The 18850-nt window shown below is 38.9% G+C and overlaps 1 protein-coding gene across 1 annotated transcript; it reads right to left on the bottom strand.

Moving 5' to 3' along the window:
* Nucleotides 1-232: 232 nt before the first annotated feature.
* Luzp4 (leucine zipper protein 4) lies at nucleotides 233-18582 on the bottom strand. The gene is made up of 7 exons (XM_076918992.1): nucleotides 18387-18582; nucleotides 17595-17674; nucleotides 10240-13844; nucleotides 8441-8522; nucleotides 7576-7625; nucleotides 2174-2294; nucleotides 233-410 (listed from the first exon to the last, which is right to left on the bottom strand). Exons 1-7 carry the CDS (start codon nucleotides 18580-18582, stop codon nucleotides 339-341), a joined length of 4206 nt encoding a protein of 1401 aa, XP_076775107.1. The 3' UTR covers nucleotides 233-338.
* Nucleotides 18583-18850: the final 268 nt, after the last annotated feature.

The raw sequence follows: 18850 nt of genomic DNA, 5'->3' as shown, positions 1-18850 counted from the left end.
CCAGAGCTTAAGGGTTACAGTAAATTACACGCAGTTTCTCTAACATTGAAAAAAAACATGTATTTCTGAAAATAGCTGATTTCTTAAAATAACCCCATTGTAACCAGCTGTCTTCTTGCTCATCTCGTTTTTTTTATGAAAATAGTGCTAAACACTTTTTCTTCAAATTGCTTAGTATGAACAGAATCCTGACATCTAAACCTACCTAAGAAAGTAATTAACAAGAACAGTCAAAGGTCCAACATTACATGAATATATGTACGCTCTCAAGTGTGGTTCTATGCAATTAGCTAAGCAGCCAACACCTGACAGGAAAAGGCAGTTTACTCTTCAGGTCTTCACAGTCTGTTCATTCTGGCATCTCTTAGATTCCTTAGTATGGTGAATCTAGCATGAAGTGACAGATTAGTCTGTAAAAGAGAAAAAATGCTTTAAGCTTGGCAGCTTAACATTTTAGCATATACTCTTGAAATGTGGTTATTAAAAATAGACTAGAGAGCCTAATACAGCACACACTGGAATCCAGTACTTGGAGGTGAGGGCAGGAGGGCCAGGAATTCAAGGTCATCCTTTACTACAATACTGAGTTAGACGGAGGTCAGCCTGGGCTACCTGTGACTTAAAAATTTATAAAAGAAAAAAAAAGGAAGGAAGGAAAGCAATCAAGCAGGCAGGCAGGCCTGTTGGTACATACCTATAAACCCAGGTAATGGAACTTTGAAATCTATTTGGGCTACAAAGGGAATTCAAGATACCAGAAAAAGACAAGAGGTGTATACTAGGATGGTTTGAAAAGACTTTGAGAGGGGCTGATGTCTGTTTAGGTTTGCAGAATGCACACCAGTTCTCCTGGAGACTCTAGGATCATGGGTGGTTTGCTTGATTATTGGTCTACCCCTGATGTCACAATTTAGTTCACCCATGCTAAACAGAATCATAGACTTTACTGGAAGAGCATATTACTACAAAAACCAAGCAGTGATATCTTTCACAGTAGAATGAATGACAGGCTTACTTCTATATGCTTGAATTAAAATGCCTGCCCTATAATCAGAGCTTTTACAATCTATTATGTGAGAGGAATCCTAGGTACAAAAATCTTCCTATTGGTCTTACTAGTATACAACTGACTAGAGTACCTCAAAGACTGCCGAAGTCAGACTTAATTCCAGTTTCATCTTATATATATGACCACAAAGCCCATGTTTTTTTCTCCATCATTCATACATTCCCTTTTTAACATCATCTTAAAACCCAAGTCAGAAAGGGTTAATATTGTTCTGAGATAGAGGTAGTTTGTATGTTTTCTGTTTTCCACTTATGAAACACACACACACACACACACACACACACACACACACACACACACACAGTTTTCCTTGTTTTTCTAAGACAGAGCCTTTATATGTAGTTTAGGATGTCCTTGACCTCATGATTCCCTGCACTACCCTGACTTATTTTTATGTTATATACTTCTATGCATAATCAGAATCCAGATGGATTAGTGTACTTTGCTTACTTCAGGTCATTGCTCAGTGAAGAATGGCAGAAAAAATTTTAATTTCAATCCCTTATAAAGTCTTTAGCCACGTATTAATTTGCTTCTTTGCTTTAATACATAGTCTGGTAAACATGGCTGCTTTATTTTGTGAGAATCATACTTAGCCTTTATGCAGCTGTGCAGTTAAGTATAAAGGATTATGGGATACATTTGTGTTTCAACTGAGGTTTGTCTAAAAAACAGTCTGGAGAAGACTCAGCAGGTAGTACCTGAGGTTATTTCTCACAAGTAGCTCACAAGTGGCTATAGCTGCAGCCTCAGGGATCAGGCACACACAAACACACACTTAGTATGAGAGGGAGAATGATAGATTAGATAGATAGATAGATAGATAGATAGATAGATAGAAACAGAGACAGAGACAGAGTCAGATGTACAGAGACAGAGAGGCAGACAAAGATAAATCATAAAGACACATAAAAGTAATTGTGGTTGGCATATTTTCCTAACTTTTCTGTCTTTCACAAAGGCAGAGAACAGGAAAAGATTCCTTGTGTATTAAGGGGTTCTCACTTTTCCTGTATGTAAAAGGTAACCTTATTGATTTCAAGTTGACCTAAAATAAACATGACTTCTTTAATATCTAGTGAGCAGGAATTCCATCATAAGTACCCGATTAGTCTGTGCTCCGACATTGAAGTTCAGTCTCACTCCTTTTGGATGGCGTGTCAGAGTCTTAATTGTGGTGTATGTACCATCAACAAATTCAGCATCAACTTCAGGTCTCCAGCAACTGTCAATTACAGTATAATAATTAGTAAGTCACTATGGTGGCCTCTAATCAGATGGGCACCTTTGTTGCCGTCAACTTAGTGTCTGTAGGTCTTATTTCTAGAGGTCTTAAAGAAGAAGGTACATTAAAGTATCATCTATACTCTCTTTAGAACCCATGTTCTGAATCAGGGAGTATGTCTGCAGGCTTTTCCTGCTGCTGAGAAAACTCAGGCCTCTAATGGGTTAAGTGTGTGCTTTACCACTGAATTATACTCCTAACCCTTGGTGGTATTATTATTAATTTATTTTATATCTTTAGGTGAGTTTCACCTCTTAGATAGGAGTCCAGTTTTACTCTTCTTTAAGTGTTGTATATGTTGGAACAAAAGTAATCAAAACTTCCATAGGAAGAAAGTGGGTTTGTGAGTGCCCTTGGACTAGGATGTGGAGAACACGGGGAAATAAGGAATAATTCAATAAGGAATGATTCAAAAGAGCATGGCATTCTGGGGGCCAACAGTAAAAATGTTCTAAAATCAGATCATGATGAAGATTGCCACATCACTTAGTCTACTATAAGCCCTAGAACTGAATAGTCTAACTATATAATATAAAAATTATAGCTTAGAAAAACTGATTGAAGCTGTGCCTATAATCTTAGCACTCAGTAGGTAGAGGCAGATTGACCAGGAGTTCATAAATATCCTTGGAAACAGAGAGTTTGAGGCCAACCTTGGCTATATGAGACCCTCTCAAAAAATAACAAAACAAAACAGACAAAGAAACAGAGCAGTTGCTTGCTGATATGCACCACTGTACCTGCCTACTTTCCTGAGTCCTAACTTCCAAAGTATAACGCTCCCTTTCCTCACTTCGATCACATTTAAAATAGTGGTTAAAGTCCTAAGCCTCTTCAGATAGTCTGGCAATTCTTTTTCTTTCTCTGCAGACTACTCTTCCCTACAAATCTGTAGAATATGTTTGCTTTCTTGGACCCTATGTCAAAACACTCAGACCCTATGTCAAAAGACTTCCTCACCTTTTGCTTCTCCATCTCCCTCCTCCTGGCAGCTGCTAACTTTTACAACTTGTCTGCCCTGTCTCTATGTCTTTTTTCTAACTTATAAAATGATTCTCAAGGTTAAACAAAAAGGAAAAAAAGTACAAAAATGTTAGCTTGAGGGTTAAGAGTACAGAAAAGTGGTAGAACCCTTGCTTAGCCTGTGTGAAACCAGAGTCTCATCTTAGCACCATAAATATTCCAAATGAAGATGAGACCAAAAAGTCAATGTGGGAGCACATATCTACTATCCCCCAAACCTGGAGATTGAAGCAGGAGGATTTTCATTTATGGGTTACCTGATTACATAGAGGGTTGAAGCCATCCTATGATATCAAGACTTTGATGTCTCCCACCCAAGAGAAAGATAATGGAACACAATGTGGTAGCACATACAAAGAATGCCCCAAAACCTCAGGAGGATCTTGACTTTAAGGGCAGCCTGGTTATATTGGAATTAGTACAAAAGCCAGTTTGGCTCCTTTTGATATTTGTTGCAAAGTGCCTTGTTCATGGCTGCTAGTGGGTCTGGTTTATGCTTTGTTATAATAGCTCTTTGTGTCAGTTAATAGTACAGCAACAACAAAAATTGAGATAGTGCCTCATGTATCCAAGGCTAGCTTTAATTTCATTATATACCTGAAGATGACCTTGAACTTTGGATATTCTTGCCTCTACCTCCTAAGTGCTGGGGTTGCAGACATAGGCCAGTAAACCTGGTATTATGCATTTCTGGGTAATGAACCAAGAGACTCATAAATGTTAGACAGTCTACCAACTGAACTACATCCCTAGTAAAAGAAGAGATTTTTTTACTGTATAGCTAAAATAATATCAGGGAATATCTTACTTTGCTATAAAACAACAAATGTCCAAAAGCTGTGTAGCTATTTTGATATTATTACTTGAGTTGTACTCAGTAGTTCTGCATAAGCAAGGTACCTTCTATAACAACTTTCTGTTTTGTTATGAATATTGTTTCTCTTAGGCGTTGAGTGGACTAAACACTATGTGAAGAGGGATGAGAGTTCAATGTATACTTAGATAAATATTACTTTCTTTCCCTCTTCCTTCTTACATCTCTTCCTCCATCCATGACTCCTTCCCTTCCTTTTGCAGTGCTAGGCATGGAACTCAGGGCTATAAAATTCTAGGCAAGCACTCTACTGACTACTTTCATGTTAGTTTCCTCTTAAAATTTTTGTTGCATTTTCTCTGACCTACCAATAGACCAACCTACCTACCTTTCTCCTTCCTTCCCTTATCTTTTCCTTCTTTCCTTCCTTCCTTCCCTCCCTCCCTCCCTTCCTTCCTTCATTTTTTCCTTTAACAATATACCACCAGGCAGTGGTGGCACAGGCCTTTAATCCCAGCGCTCAGGAGGCAGAGACAGGCAGGTCTCTGAATTCATGGCCAGCCTGGTTTACAGAGTGAATTCTAGGACAGTCAGGCCTACATAGAGAAACCCTGTCTCAAAAGAACATAAAACAAACCCAAAAAAGAAACCAATCCCCTCCAAACCAAAAACCAAACCAAAACATCAACATATACCTTGGTTAGCCTAATGCAATCATGGACAAAGATGGAAGTAGAAGCCAGCAAGACAGACAGTGAGAAGGATGCAATTTCAGCAGAAATATGTGTGTAGGTTATGTTGAAGATAGAACTGGTCTCTTACAAGAGGGAGGGGGAGGTAGTTCAGGTTTTGTTTTTGAAAGAATGGACTCTGACAAGCAGCAAGAAACAAGATTCTACCAACAGCTAGAAGGATCTAGGAAGTAGATACTTCCCCAGAGTCTCTAGTAGACAACAGTCAAGCAAACCTGGACATGTAACCTACCAAGCTGGGAGATGATGGGTGGGTCCTGTACTTAGGTGTTGTGTGAGGTAATGGCAGATGCCAGGCAGGCACATTTTGGGGCAAATTCCTGTTGGGGGGTGTGGAGAAAGGGCTACTAATGTTTGAAATGACTTTTTAAATAACCCTAGCTTTCAAATCTGTTTGTTGAGCCTTTAGAGAAATTTTTAGTCTATGACTCATTCACTTCAATTGACCCTGAGTACATTTTTTTCTTTTTATTGTACTAAATTCTACACCTAAAGACATTTTGATAGCATTTTTTGTTTTGTATTTTAACGTATGATATATGATCTCTGATTGAGCATGTCGTATAATATGCTAGGCTCCAAAGCAGCAGGTCTGAGAATATCCTTTCTGGAGGCCAAGGACATCAGAAGAGAATTTTATTTCCTCGTTTCTTAGTACCTCTTAGTCTTGCCTGGAAGCTCTACAGGAAGAGGAGATTTGAGTCTGTGAAGATGTGCCAGACACTTCATATTGGGTGTCCTACTGGACTGACGGTTGTATTTCCCTCCCTATACCTCACACCAACTTTTGCCTAAGTTCTTAAAGTAATACTTCAATGTTTCCCTGTCCCTGGAGACACAGCCTTCCTCTATAGGAACCATGCCTTATTTCTTTTAAGCTACAACAAAATGCTTCTTCCTAAAACTCTCCCTCAGCCCTGTGGCCCAGGAATTTCATTCTTCAAATATGCAAGACAAGGACTAGAAAACAACTGTCTTTAGTGGATGCTGAGTTTTCCAAGAGTCTACCTGTCTAAAGCTGAGCTCACCATGAACTGAGAAAGGCTGTACACTCTCAAACATTTCTCATATTTCAAACATACCCCAAACATTTCTCATATTACTTGTTCAAATAATAAACCTCTTTCCACTCTTACTCCCTGGTTGTTGTTATCCTTTTTCTACTCACCAAGACTGAATCCACTGCCTACAGCTATAGTAACTGTTTAAGCAACAAAAGGTAACAAACATTCTAGTATCCTCTGTACTTGTAGTTGTGGAAAGGCAATATGGACAGTAAAAAACTCATATAGGTTTTATAGAATCACAAACTGTATTTGAATGTACCTTCAAGTTAGTTGTTTGATTTGGGTGGAGTTAAAAAAACAACACAACACACAAAAAACCACTACCTTCCTTGGCTGGAGCAGAGCTCCATGGCACAGTGGTGTATCTTTTCACTCAGTGTATACACATGATCCTAAGTTTGAGTCCCAGTAGTGCCAGAAACAAAACAACTACAAGCATCCCTTCTTAAGTTTCAATCTATCATTCTGTAATATGGAAATGGTAATATCTTACCATAAAGAAATTCTAAGGCTAGATTAAACCCTGGATACAATAGTACTTAGAGTTTTCAATTATTTTACAAGTATCTTGGGTTAGGTCCATTTCAAAGGTAGTATAGCAACATATTTCTTTCCCATTTGTATACATTCTCCTGGTATCTTTGGTAGAAATTTATAGTGCCACCCCAAATACCACTGTATGAAGGCAGAATATACCATCCATAAACTAGCCTTTTTTCCTATGACTGAGTTAATCCTTTTGAGAAACACAATACAAACTAAACAAAAAAGTAAGTCACCCTTTTATGACAGCTAGTGTCCATTTATAAGGGTTTCTCTTCCTGCCCTATGAAGAGGAAGATAAGCAATAAAGGCAGGCCCTGTTTTTCCTTCTTTTACTGACCATCTCCCTGAGCAGGCCTTTCTCTGTATCTTTGTTTGCTTCAGGGAGGATGGTCTTTAAGTACAAAATCTATGTTCAACTCTGCTCTTGTGGTCTACTTGTCTACTTGTCGTGGTGATCCTCACTACCTCCCATGTAGAGCAGGTAGTCAGTCAAGGAACTTCTGATTTACTTATGTTTACATTTAATCCTGTTTTTGTTACAGGGGTCAATATCAACTAAGATCTAAGAAAGAGTAAATAAATACAGAATTATTGCCTCCTCAATATCGCCACAGGCTAAAGCCTTACTACTACTGCTACTAAAATGGTATGCTGATATTCATTTAGCTTGTCTAGCATACACTGTTATTGCACAGAAGAGATTTAAATCTTAAAATTGAAATTAAGAAAAAATCCAAAGAGCACTGATTTCATCAGTGATAATTCCTATAGAGAGATATCTAGTCTAGATGAAAAATTATGATATGTTAGATGTATAATCAGGATATGATATATAAAAGTCTCAGAAATAAAAATAAAACCAAGCCAGGCAGTTATAATTAAAACTTTTCTGAGTATGATTATTTATACAAATTGTTAAGGAGTTTTCAAATTCAGATTGTAAGTCTATGTGCTAATTTTATATTTGATGCCAGTTTGCATATTTTCCTCTAAGCACTACACAGTCTGTGTAAAGTTACCTGTCAGAACTTGTGTCACTCTCTTCAGAGCTGCTGGAGTCATCTTCTAGCTAAATGGAAAAAGTTAAGATAAATTATTGAAATGACATCCTTGCTCAGAATAAGGTGAGTTTTTAAAATCTAAATTGTAAGCCTTAACATTTAAATGACAATATTCTCTCCTTTTCTTTGGTTCTCAATATTGTTAACTATGGTCTTGGCCATTTTGTCTTGGTTATCCATGACAATTCCCAAACTAAAGTGCTTTTATCCCTATAACTAAAGTAAGTTGCTTTTCTAGATTCCTGCCTCTTCTTGTTTCTATACCCCAGTAATGAGTAGTCAAGTCATACTGGTCCCCTGACATTCTTTAAATGAACACTGACTGGCTACTCTTAGCAATGGCCAAGATCCCATAAAAAAGGAACATTTTCTGTCCCCTCCTCCCTTTCCCACGCTCTAACAATTCTTGTGTCTAAGAGGGCCTCTGCCTCTCTAGTGTCTTTAACTAGCAATCTCCCCACTACACATCTTTTCCCAAATAAAGCTGTGTTGTTATAGAGTCCCTCAGCCCTGTGTCTGTCTTTTATTCTTGCTGACCTTACAAGTGTAATACTCAACTTGATATTGTACACACATGCAAGAATGTCAAAGGCAGTGTACCTTAGAGATAAATCAGTCTAAGTCTCCTTAACATATCAGAAAACTGCAGCTCAGAAGATGACTTCCCCAAGTCACAATCATGAATAAAAATAAATACTAAAATTTTGAAGAAGCAAAGAAAACACAAAAGGAAATCCTAGTTAAAAGAAAATAATACATGTAGTTAAAAGAAAATAATAAATGGGACCATGTAGAGTTTTGTGGTAGAAAGTATTTCACTTACCCCTGCATTCAGATCAAGTATCTCATTTCTTTGCTGTTCCTGTGCCCATAAATATTCAGTTGTTTCTCTTACTGTAGAAAATCTGGTATTTGTCATAAAGGGTGAAAAATTAGAAAAAAATGTAAAAAACCCATATCATTGACAGATTATTTAACATATGCAAATTTATTTAATTTCATGTATACATGCATCTCTGTGAAAGTATACATATGTTGATGCATGTTCCTATACACACATGCAGATTCCAGAAGAAGACAGCATGTTTCCTCCATTATCACTTTCCACCTATTGCTTTGAGGTGGGTTTCTCATTGACAGTAGGACTTGTATTTTCTTGGCTAGTCTAGAAGTTAGTAAGCCCCAGTAAGCATCTTGTCTCTCCCCATTTCAGCAATTGGCATCCGGGTTTGTGTAGGATCCCTGGTTCGTTGTGAGGGCACTGGGAATTGAACTCTAGTCTCCATGCCAGTACATCAAGTGCTCTAACTGCTAAGCTATCTCCCTAGATCCCTATTTAACACTTTAGAGGAGAACGTTACAAATTATTTCTCTTTACAATATTCACATGTAATCGGTTACTAGCTGTATGCTACATCTATGAATTTTGCAAGCAAATGGATGAATATATTAGGAAATATACCAAGTGAGTTAATCTAGACCCAGAAAGACAAATGTTGCATGTTCTACCTTTGTGGATTATCTGAATCCTTAGATGTGAGTATATAACCTCAGAAAGCAAGAAAGTACAAGGGAACATAGCGGGAGGAGGAACTCTAGAGAGGAGTGAAATAGGACAAAGGTGCTATGAGAGGATAATGAGAAAACAGGGGAAGGATTTAGCTGAAAAGGGGAAAAGCAATACAGAGGGAGAAGAAAAGAACCCAAAATAACACCAAGAATGGTTAACAAAGCCATAGGAAAACACCAATTTTGTTCACTTAAAAGATATATGTTATGTGTGTGCAGTTTAAACAGATGTATGTAGTTTGAATGAAGTTATACAATTCTAAGTGGCAATTCTCCCCACGAGGATAATAGACTACCTAACAAAAATCCTGTGCTAGGTATGGGAAACCTCTTCAACGGTTAGTCATAGGAATAGAAGAGACTCTCAAAATAATATAGGCTACTGCTGTGGCCCTGTTTGCCTCATGTAAATTGAAGGTAAGACCCCACAGCTGAAGACAACATATACTTTGGACAGTAGATTTGGAGGAACTGCTCAAAGATATACCTGTTGGGTTGAGGTTGTGGCTTAGACATAAAGCATTTACCTAATGTGCACAAGTTCTGGCATGATTTCAACAACAACAACAACACCACACACACACTCTCTCTCACACACAAACACACACACACTTTCTCATATATATACACACATACTCACATACACACACACACAGAGGGAGATATAATTTGTCTCATAAAGACTTTTAAGACTCTTAATGAAGGAGATAAAGGAAAGAAACATTGATTACCATTTGTTGTATCCTATCATATCAATTTAGCATACTTTGTTGGTATATTATCTTGCCTACCAGCTTGGAAGATATAAAAGGAGTAGCTACTCTGAGTAGTGGATAGGCTTAGTAGGAAAGACCAGAAACTGGAAAACAAACTTAGACAATTGCATGTGCATGTGAATTGATATCATGAACCAAATAATTGCTCCAATGCATGTCTGAATTGGGAAAATACAAATTTAGTTATTAAGACACAGAAGTAGAAAGTATGCTTATACATTTCTCTATCATTCAAAACATTGTACTAACATTGATAAAGTACTGATTTTGTTTCTACCTGTCAATTTCAGGTTCAGATTCTGGTGGTGATGCACCCCTTGTTCCAAATCTTCCTCTTCGACCATGGTATCTTTCTCCTTGATGAAGCATCCATGACTGGTTGCTACCAGCTCTCCATGAGCGGTTGTAATGATCTCTCTGTGACTGGTTATTGTGAGCTCTCTGTGACTGGTTGTTAGGAGCTCTCCCTGACTGGTTATTACGAGCTCTCTGTGACTGGTTGTTAGGAGCTCTCCCTGACTGGTTATTACGAGCTCTCCATGACTGGTTGTTACGAGCTCTCCATGATCGGTTGTTACGAGCTCTCCATGATCGGTTGTTACGAGCTCTCCATGATCGGTTGTTAAAAGTTCTCCCTGCATGGCCATAAGCTCTCCCTGAGTGGTCACGATGAGATCTGCCATCATGGTTGTGATGAGCTAACCCTCTCTGGTTATCATGAGCTCTTCCTCTGTGGGCTCGATTACCTCTCTCTGTGTGGCCACCATGAGCTATCCTTGAGTGGCTAGAAAGAGCTCTCTCTGTACGGTTAATATGAAATCTATCTGAGTGGCCGTGATGAAACCTACCTACATGGTCATGATGTGGTCTACCTAAGAGGTCGTGGTGTGGTCTATCTGAGTGGTCATGATGTGGTCTAACTGAGAAGTCACAGTGTGGTCTATCTGATAGGTCACGGTGTGGACTATCTGAGATGTCACAGTGTGGTCTACCTGAGTGGTCAGGATGTGGTCTTACTAAGTGGTCATGAAGTGGTCTATCTGAGAGGTCATGATGTGGTCTAACTGAGTGGTCATGGTACGGTCTATCTAAGAGGTCATGGTGTGGTCTATCTGATAGGTCACAGTGTGGTCTAACTGAGAGGCCACAGTGTGGACTATCTGAGATGTCATGGTGTGGTCTTCTTGAGTGGTCATGGTGTGGTCTAACTGAATGGTCATGGTGTGGTCTATCTGAGTGGTTAGAGTATGGTCTATCTGAGTAGTCATGGTGTGGTCTACCTGAGTGGTCATGATATTGTCTAACTGAGAGGTCATGGTGTGGTCTATCTGAGAGGTAATCGTGTGGCCTATCTGAGAGGTCATGGTGTGGTCCATATGAGTGTTCATGATGTGGTCCATCTGAGAGGTCATGGTGTGGCCTATCTGAGAGGTCATGGTGTGGTCCATATGAGTGTTCATGATGTGGTCCATCTGAGAGGTCATGGTGTGGTCTAACTGAGAGGTCATGATGTGGTCTTACTAAGTGGTCATGAAGTGGTCTATCTGAGAGGTCATGATGTGGTCTACCTGAGAGTTCATGATGTTGTCTAACTTTGTGGTCATGGTGTGGTCTATCTAAGAGGTCATGGTGTGGTCTATCTGAGAGGCCATATTGTAGACTATCTGAAATGTCACAGTGTGGTCTACCTGAGTGGTCATGATGTGATCTTACTAAGTGGTCATGAAGTGGTCTATCTGAGAAGTTATGATGGGGTCTACCTGAGAGTTCATGATGTTGTCTAACTGAGTGGTCATGGTGTGGTCTATCTAAGAGGTCATGGTGTGGTCTATCTGAGAGGTCATGGTGTGGTCTAACTGAGAGGCCACATTGTGGATTATCTGAGATGTCATGGTGTGGACTATCTGAGATGTCAGGGTGTGGTCTACCTGAGTAGTCATGATGTGGTCTTACTAAGTGGTCATGAAGTGGTCTATCTGAGAGGTCATGATGTGGTCTACCTGAGAGTTCATGATGTTGTCTAACTGAGTGGTCATGATGTGGTCTATCTGAGAGGTCATGGTGTGGTCTAACTGAGAGGCCACATTGTGGACTATCTGAGATGTCATGGTGTGGACTATCTGAGATGTCATGGTGTGGACTATCTGAGATGTCATGGTGTGGACTATCTGAGATGTCAGGGTGTGGTCTACCTGAGTAGTCATGATGTGGTCTTACTAAGTGGTCATGAAGTGGTCTATCTGAGAGGTCATGATGTGGTCTACCTGAGAGTTCATGATGTGGTCTATCTGAGAGGTCATGGTGTGGTCTAACTGAGAGGCCACATTGTGGACTATCTGAGATGTCACAGTGTGGACTATCTGAGATGTCACGGTGTGGTCTACCTGAATGGTCATGACGTGGTCTTACTAAGTGGTCATGAAGTGGTCTATCTGAGAAGTCATAATGTGGTCTATCTGAGAGGTCATGGTGTGGTCTAACTGAGAGGCCACGTTGTGGACTATCTGAGATGTCATGATGTGGACTATCTGAGATATCACTGTGTGGTCTACCTGAGTGGTCATGACGTGGTCTTACTAAGTGGTCATGAAGTGGTCTATCTGAGAGGTCATGATGTGGTCTACCTGAGAGTTCATGATGTTGTCTAACTGAGTGGTCATGGTGTGGTCTATCTAAGAGGTCATGGTGTGGTCTAACTGAGAGGCCACGTTGTGGACTATCTGAGATGTCATAGTGTGGACTATCTGAGATGTCACAGTGTGGTCTACCTGAGTGGTCACGATGTGGTCTTACTAAGTAGTCATGAAGTGGTCTATTTGAGAAGTCATGATGTGGTCTACCTGAGAGTTCATGATGTTGTCTAACTGAGTGGTCATGGTGTGGTCTATCTAAGAGGTCATGGTGTGGTCTAACTGAGTGGTCATGGTGTGGTCTATCTGAGATGTCACAGTGTGGTCTACCTGAGTGGTCATGACGTGGTCTTACTGAGTGGTCATGAAGTGGTCTATCTGAGAAATCATGATGTGGTCTACCTGAGAGTTCATGATGTTGTCTAACTGAGTGGTCATGGTGTGGTCTAACTGAGAGGCCACGTTGTGGACTATCTGAGATGTCACGGTGTGGTCTACTTGAGTGGTCATGATGTGGTCTTACTAAGTGGTCATGAAGTGGTCTATCTGAGAGGTCATGATGTGGTCTACCTGAGAGTTCATGATGTTGTCTAACTGAGTGGTCATGGTGTGGTCTATCTAAGAGGTCATGGTGTGGTCTATCTGAGAGGTCATGGTGTGGTCTAACTGAGAGGCCACGTTGTGGACTATCTGAGATGTCACAGTGTGGTCTACCTGAGTGGTCATGACGTGGTCTTACTAAGTGGTCATGAAGTGGTCTATCTGAGAGGTCATGATGTGGTCTACCTGAGAGTTCATGATGTTGTCTAACTGAGTGGTCATGGTGTGGTCTAACTGAGAGGCCACGTTGTGGACTATCTGAGATGTCACGGTGTGGTCTACCTGAGTGGTCATGACGTGGTCTTACTAAGTGGTCATGAAGTGGTCTATCTAGGAGGTCATGATGTGGTCGACCTGAGAGGTCATGGTCTGCTCTTCCTGAAAGGTCATGGTGTGGTCTATTTGTATGGTTATCAGTTCTACCTGAGTAGACATGAGATCTATCTGAGTGAATAGGAACTCTCCTGAATCGGCTATGTGATCTTCTGGAATAGAGGCCATGAGATCTTCTAATATGGCGGTCATGAGATCGGGAACGGCCACGGCCATGAAATCTTCTGAAGAAAAATTGGTTTCTTTCTGGTTGAAGCTGTCTCCCTTCTTGCTGGTTTCTATTCCTCCTTGTTCGATTGTTTCTGTTGACTTGTCTCACCTGCAAAGGATCCCAGTTATATAATATAAATAAGATCATCTGATTTAAGTCATAAGAATATTTTTCAAAATCCTTCCTTCGCTTATTCCATTCCTCCCCTTCCTTCCTTATTTTGAGATGTTTTCATTATATTGTTTAGATTATTCTGAAACTCGTGATTCTCATGAATGTTGGACTTACAGGCTTGTGGTACCACATCGGGTTCTCAAGACCATTTTTATCAGTGATTTTCTCCTAGAATGACACTGTACCTACTTTTTATGTACTAGTTTATATGGAAAATTAGCTGTCTTGTGTATTTTCCCAATGAAACAATTGAACCATATGACTTGCTACTTGAGGAGAGAAAGAGATATTTGGGGGGTGGGGTTTGCAGAATTTTATGATAGCCAATAACTCACTACATATTGTTTAGATTAGTCTGAAACTCGTGATTATCATGAATGTTGGAATTATAGGCTTGTGCCACCAATTATGATCTTGAACTTCTAAACTCGTCCTTTAACCTCTCCAATGCTAGGATTACAGACACTTGCCACTACAAATGATATTATATGATAATGAGGACTGAACCCAGGGCTTCATGCATGCTAGCCAAGTACTCTATCAACTGAGCTACATCTACATTTAACAATATTTTATAACACAACACCTTAAGATAAAAAAACATTCCAAATTATTCTATTGACTATTTCCCTGCTCAGTGGTCATTAAAAATTTATATTTGAATACAAACAAATATTTAATTCTAAGGAGAAAAACTAAGTGTGTGGAAAAGGAATGCTATAAAGATAGCAAAGAGTTGGCTTGGTAAAATTCAAATAAATGGATCTGGTAATAACTTAGCTTTATTTTCATCCTTTTAAACTCTCTTTTTAAAAATTTTTTGGTTTTTTTTTCCTTTTAAACTCTTAAACCAAAAAGGTCAGTATAGTGAATCACTCAAAAGGAAACAGTAAAAACTTTGGCAAATGTCTATGATATCCATAAGAGTAAATAAATAGCATAATAGGACAGTGCTAAGAAAGCTAGCTTTAAACAAGTATATGTTGCCTAGCAAGCACAATACCCTATACTTGGCACTACCATGTCCTGCTACAACACTGCTAAATGGTCAAAATAACTGATACTAGGAGGATGGTACTAGAATAAAGAATATTATACATCCACAACTTGAATAAAATTATAAAATAATCATATTTATGTAAGGAATATTTTCTGGGCTGGGATTGTAGCTCAGTTGTCTAGTGCATACTCAGAATGAGCAGACCTGTGCTTCCCATAAGAAATTATTTACATCAAATTAGGTACTATAAGATTCAAAAACTTAAGGAAAGAAATACTGATTTTCTTTTAAAAGTGAAAACTATTGTGTGTGTATTTGTTCATGATATGTGTGGGTGTGTACGCCATGGTAGTTAGAAGCCAACTTTGCATGAACCTCCTTTTTCCATCCACTTTCTACAAGGATCCCAGAGAGCCCACTGAATTGGCTAGGCTTGTGTGGCAAGAACTTTTACCATTTTCAAACCTATCAAAAAATTTTTATATAGTCACAGTATAATAGCTCATACCTATAATTCCAGCACTTGTCTCAGTGCTACCAAAACATGGTTTACATGCACTGACCACTATGGCCACTTTCATTTTCTTTACTTTTTCCAATGATTACTGGTATGAAATCCTTAAATGGTTCAAAACTATTTGCAATGGATATATGATTTCAATTTTAATATACTTTACAATATCTTTAGTTGGGTGGATCTTGGACTACAGCAAAAGGGAACTCATGTTTTTCTTTCTAAACTTTATCAATTGTATCCCAAACCTTTGGCTGGGGATGCAGTTAAATTGGTAGAGTCCTTCTCTATCATACATATCTCCCTGGGCTGGAGCTTTTGCACTCCATAAAAATAGGGATAGTGGTACAGTGTCTGCAATTTCAGCAGATGGAAAGGTGAGAATCTGGGGTTAATGTCATCTCTATATAGGAAGTGCAAGGTCAGCCCGGCCTCCATGAGACATCATTTCAAACAAATAAAGACAAAAATCAAGAGACCTTTTAAGGAGCCCAGGATATTGCTCCGTGGTAGAACACTTAGCATGTGTAAAGCCTTGGATCCAATCCATGAACATAAACAAACAAAACAAAGAAAGAAAAACCTAAACCTAAACCTAAACCTAAACCAAACCAAAAGCAGCAACACAAATCTCATATTACAAGATCTAGACCACTTTCCATTAAACTCTCTCAATTCTTCCAATCAGAAGGACGTATTTCATCCCTGCAACACAGAATGGGTACTGTACTTAAAATTGTAACCTGTTCCTTGCCAAAATAATGTTTCCAGAATCGCCGGTGTGTGTGTGTGTGTGTGTGTGTGTGTGTGTGTGAGAGAGAGAGAGAGAGAGAGGGAGAGAGAGAGAGAGACAGAGACAGAGAGAGAGACAGAGAGAGAGACAGAGACAGAGAGAGACAGAGAGAGAGAGAGAGAGAGAGAGAGAGAGGCGGGGGGGAGGGACAGAAAGAGAGAGCAAACACATACTTATGAGCTTCAAGGAGGTCGAGTGGGGGTGTCATCAGGTGTCCTGTTCTTACTTTCCAAATTATTCCCTTGAGATAGGGTCTCTTACAGTACTTGGAGCTAGGTCACAGCTAGTCAGATCCTATCTCCACTACCACAACACTGGGATTCCAGATGCACCCTTGACCAAGCTTTTCTTTTTGTGTGGGTTCCAGGGCTTCATTCTTCCTTTGCAAGTGCTCTTACCCAGCAAGCAATTTTCTTGTTCAACCACTGTTTATTACTAAATGCCAATATAACAGCTTAAGAATAACTAGTTCATACTGTTAAGCTGAACTACTGATACCTTTCAAATTCTTGTCCCATGGCCCATTTACCTAAGCAAGTTTATATATAAAAGGCAGTACAATTATTTTCCATGGAGGGTTCCAGAGTGTGTTTCATATCCTATTTCATTTAATTTTATTATTTATTTATGTGTATATGCATGTGTGTGTGATTGTGTGAGTTTAGGCCACATGTATGTGGGTGCTCACAGAAGCCAGAGAAGGGGTTAAAGCCCTTGAACTTGCAGTTACAGGACATTGTTAGCTGCCTGATGTGGGTGCTGAGAACTGAACTTGGGTCGTCTGTAAGAGCAGCAAGGGTTCTTAACCACTAAGATAGCTCTCTACTCCTGATTTCTGGTTCATACAATTAAATTTTAAGGGTAGTAAACTATTTTTACATTATAGCTTAATATAAAAAAATTATATGAGGACAAAATGAGAATAATTATTTACAATGAATGACAATCACCAACTATCTACATTTTGCATTTTATACATTCAAAATTCCTGATGATTAAAATAAAATATTTATTGAAATAGTTGTGGGGTCTGCCTCCTTGTTGCTATACCACATGCCCACCCCATGATGATCATGGACTCTAACCCTCTGGAACCATAGACTCCAGTAAACTCTTTATAAACTGCCTTGATCATGGTGTTTTGTTAGATGGAAAAGTAATTATGTTAACATATAACACATGCTTTTAGTTTAATCACTCTGGAAGATTGAGGTAGGAGGAGCATCAGAAGTTCTTTGCCAGCCTAGGCTACATAGTAAAAAGTATACTACCTTGTTGTATATAGCTTGCAAGACCTTGTCTCCAAACACATGCATCTCAAAAAGAACTATGTTACATTTCAAATTCTTAATTTCTGTTATCTTAGTGTTCACTTACCAGATGAAGTAGAGGATGATCTTCTGAATATCTATGTCTGAAAAAATTTGCATTTCTTCCCCTACTGCCACGTCTGTGTCCTGTATATCATTTTGACAAAAATTATTTTCTGTATTTTCATCAGTATATTCAGTATCTTTCAGAATCAGTTTTTAAATGCTAGTTTCTCTTTTGGAAAACATTTAGTATTTCATCACTCTGACATTGCTTGTTTCACTGAATGCTCTATAACAGGGTTTACCCATTCTATCTATACTCATCATTTTAAAGGGGCAGTCTTCAGTTTATGCATTATTTAAGTTTTAGTTGTATATGGTACTAAACTTGAGACCTAGCTAGAATTAATATAAAGACTATGCCAACATAAAAATTATGTTAAAATGTCTTCACTATTCCAAACAATGCTGTTAGGGTTAAAGAAGACATTCTTCACATTCAACCTCAGTACCTTCACCCAGTGACATTGCTTTCTCACAAAACGTCTTTGCTATAGTGGTTAGGTTATTGTTCATGCACTTAACATTCCTGTATTGTCTCACAGAAGTAGAGCAACCAGGCAAATTTAAACAATTACCTCCATTGTTAATTTCTCACCCTGCTCTCCATTAGAAAAGCAGCTCTTATCAATTAAACATTTCTTTCATCTGAACTGGAATAAACTCTTACCAACCTTGTACAAGTCCGTGTCTGAAAAAAAAAATGAAGCATGTAACACAATATAATGTTAGAAAAGTACAAGTTCTAAAATCTGCATGTTCCTTTTTTCCAGGTGTAGTGTTTAATGTACTTTACCTCTTTCCTGTGAATGTCTAGGGATAACTGCTTGCCCACTGGAGCTTTCTGACAGTATGTCATTCTCCATGTTTTGTTCTTCCTCAGCGTTAGCAGCTTCTTGCTGTATAATCTGTCTGATTTCATCTGTACCAGATATTACAGGAAAAAATAAAGAAAATGAAAAGTCAAATGACAATAATGTCTTCTTAGCCATAAATCTACATCATACTTCATCATATTATAGAATACACAGAACTGTTAACCTTTAAGAATTCCTAACACTATATAGTAACAGAATAATAATCTCTAATTGTAATAAATTTGAAAAACCATAGCAAGAGCAAATAATAAAGTGATTTTAAGGTTTCTTGTCACATATCCTCCCCCACCCCACCTCTCTCTCTCTCTCTCTCTCTCTCTCTCTCACACACACACCACACACCCACGTGCTAGAGTGCATGCCAGAAGAGCATGTTAGATCT

This window comes from Arvicanthis niloticus, chromosome X (assembly GCF_011762505.2).
Source record: "Arvicanthis niloticus isolate mArvNil1 chromosome X, mArvNil1.pat.X, whole genome shotgun sequence".
In the NCBI taxonomy this organism is placed as follows: Eukaryota; Metazoa; Chordata; class Mammalia; order Rodentia; family Muridae; genus Arvicanthis; species Arvicanthis niloticus.
Note: the sequence above shows the minus strand (reverse complement) of the source record. Positions and strands in the feature narration are given on the sequence as shown.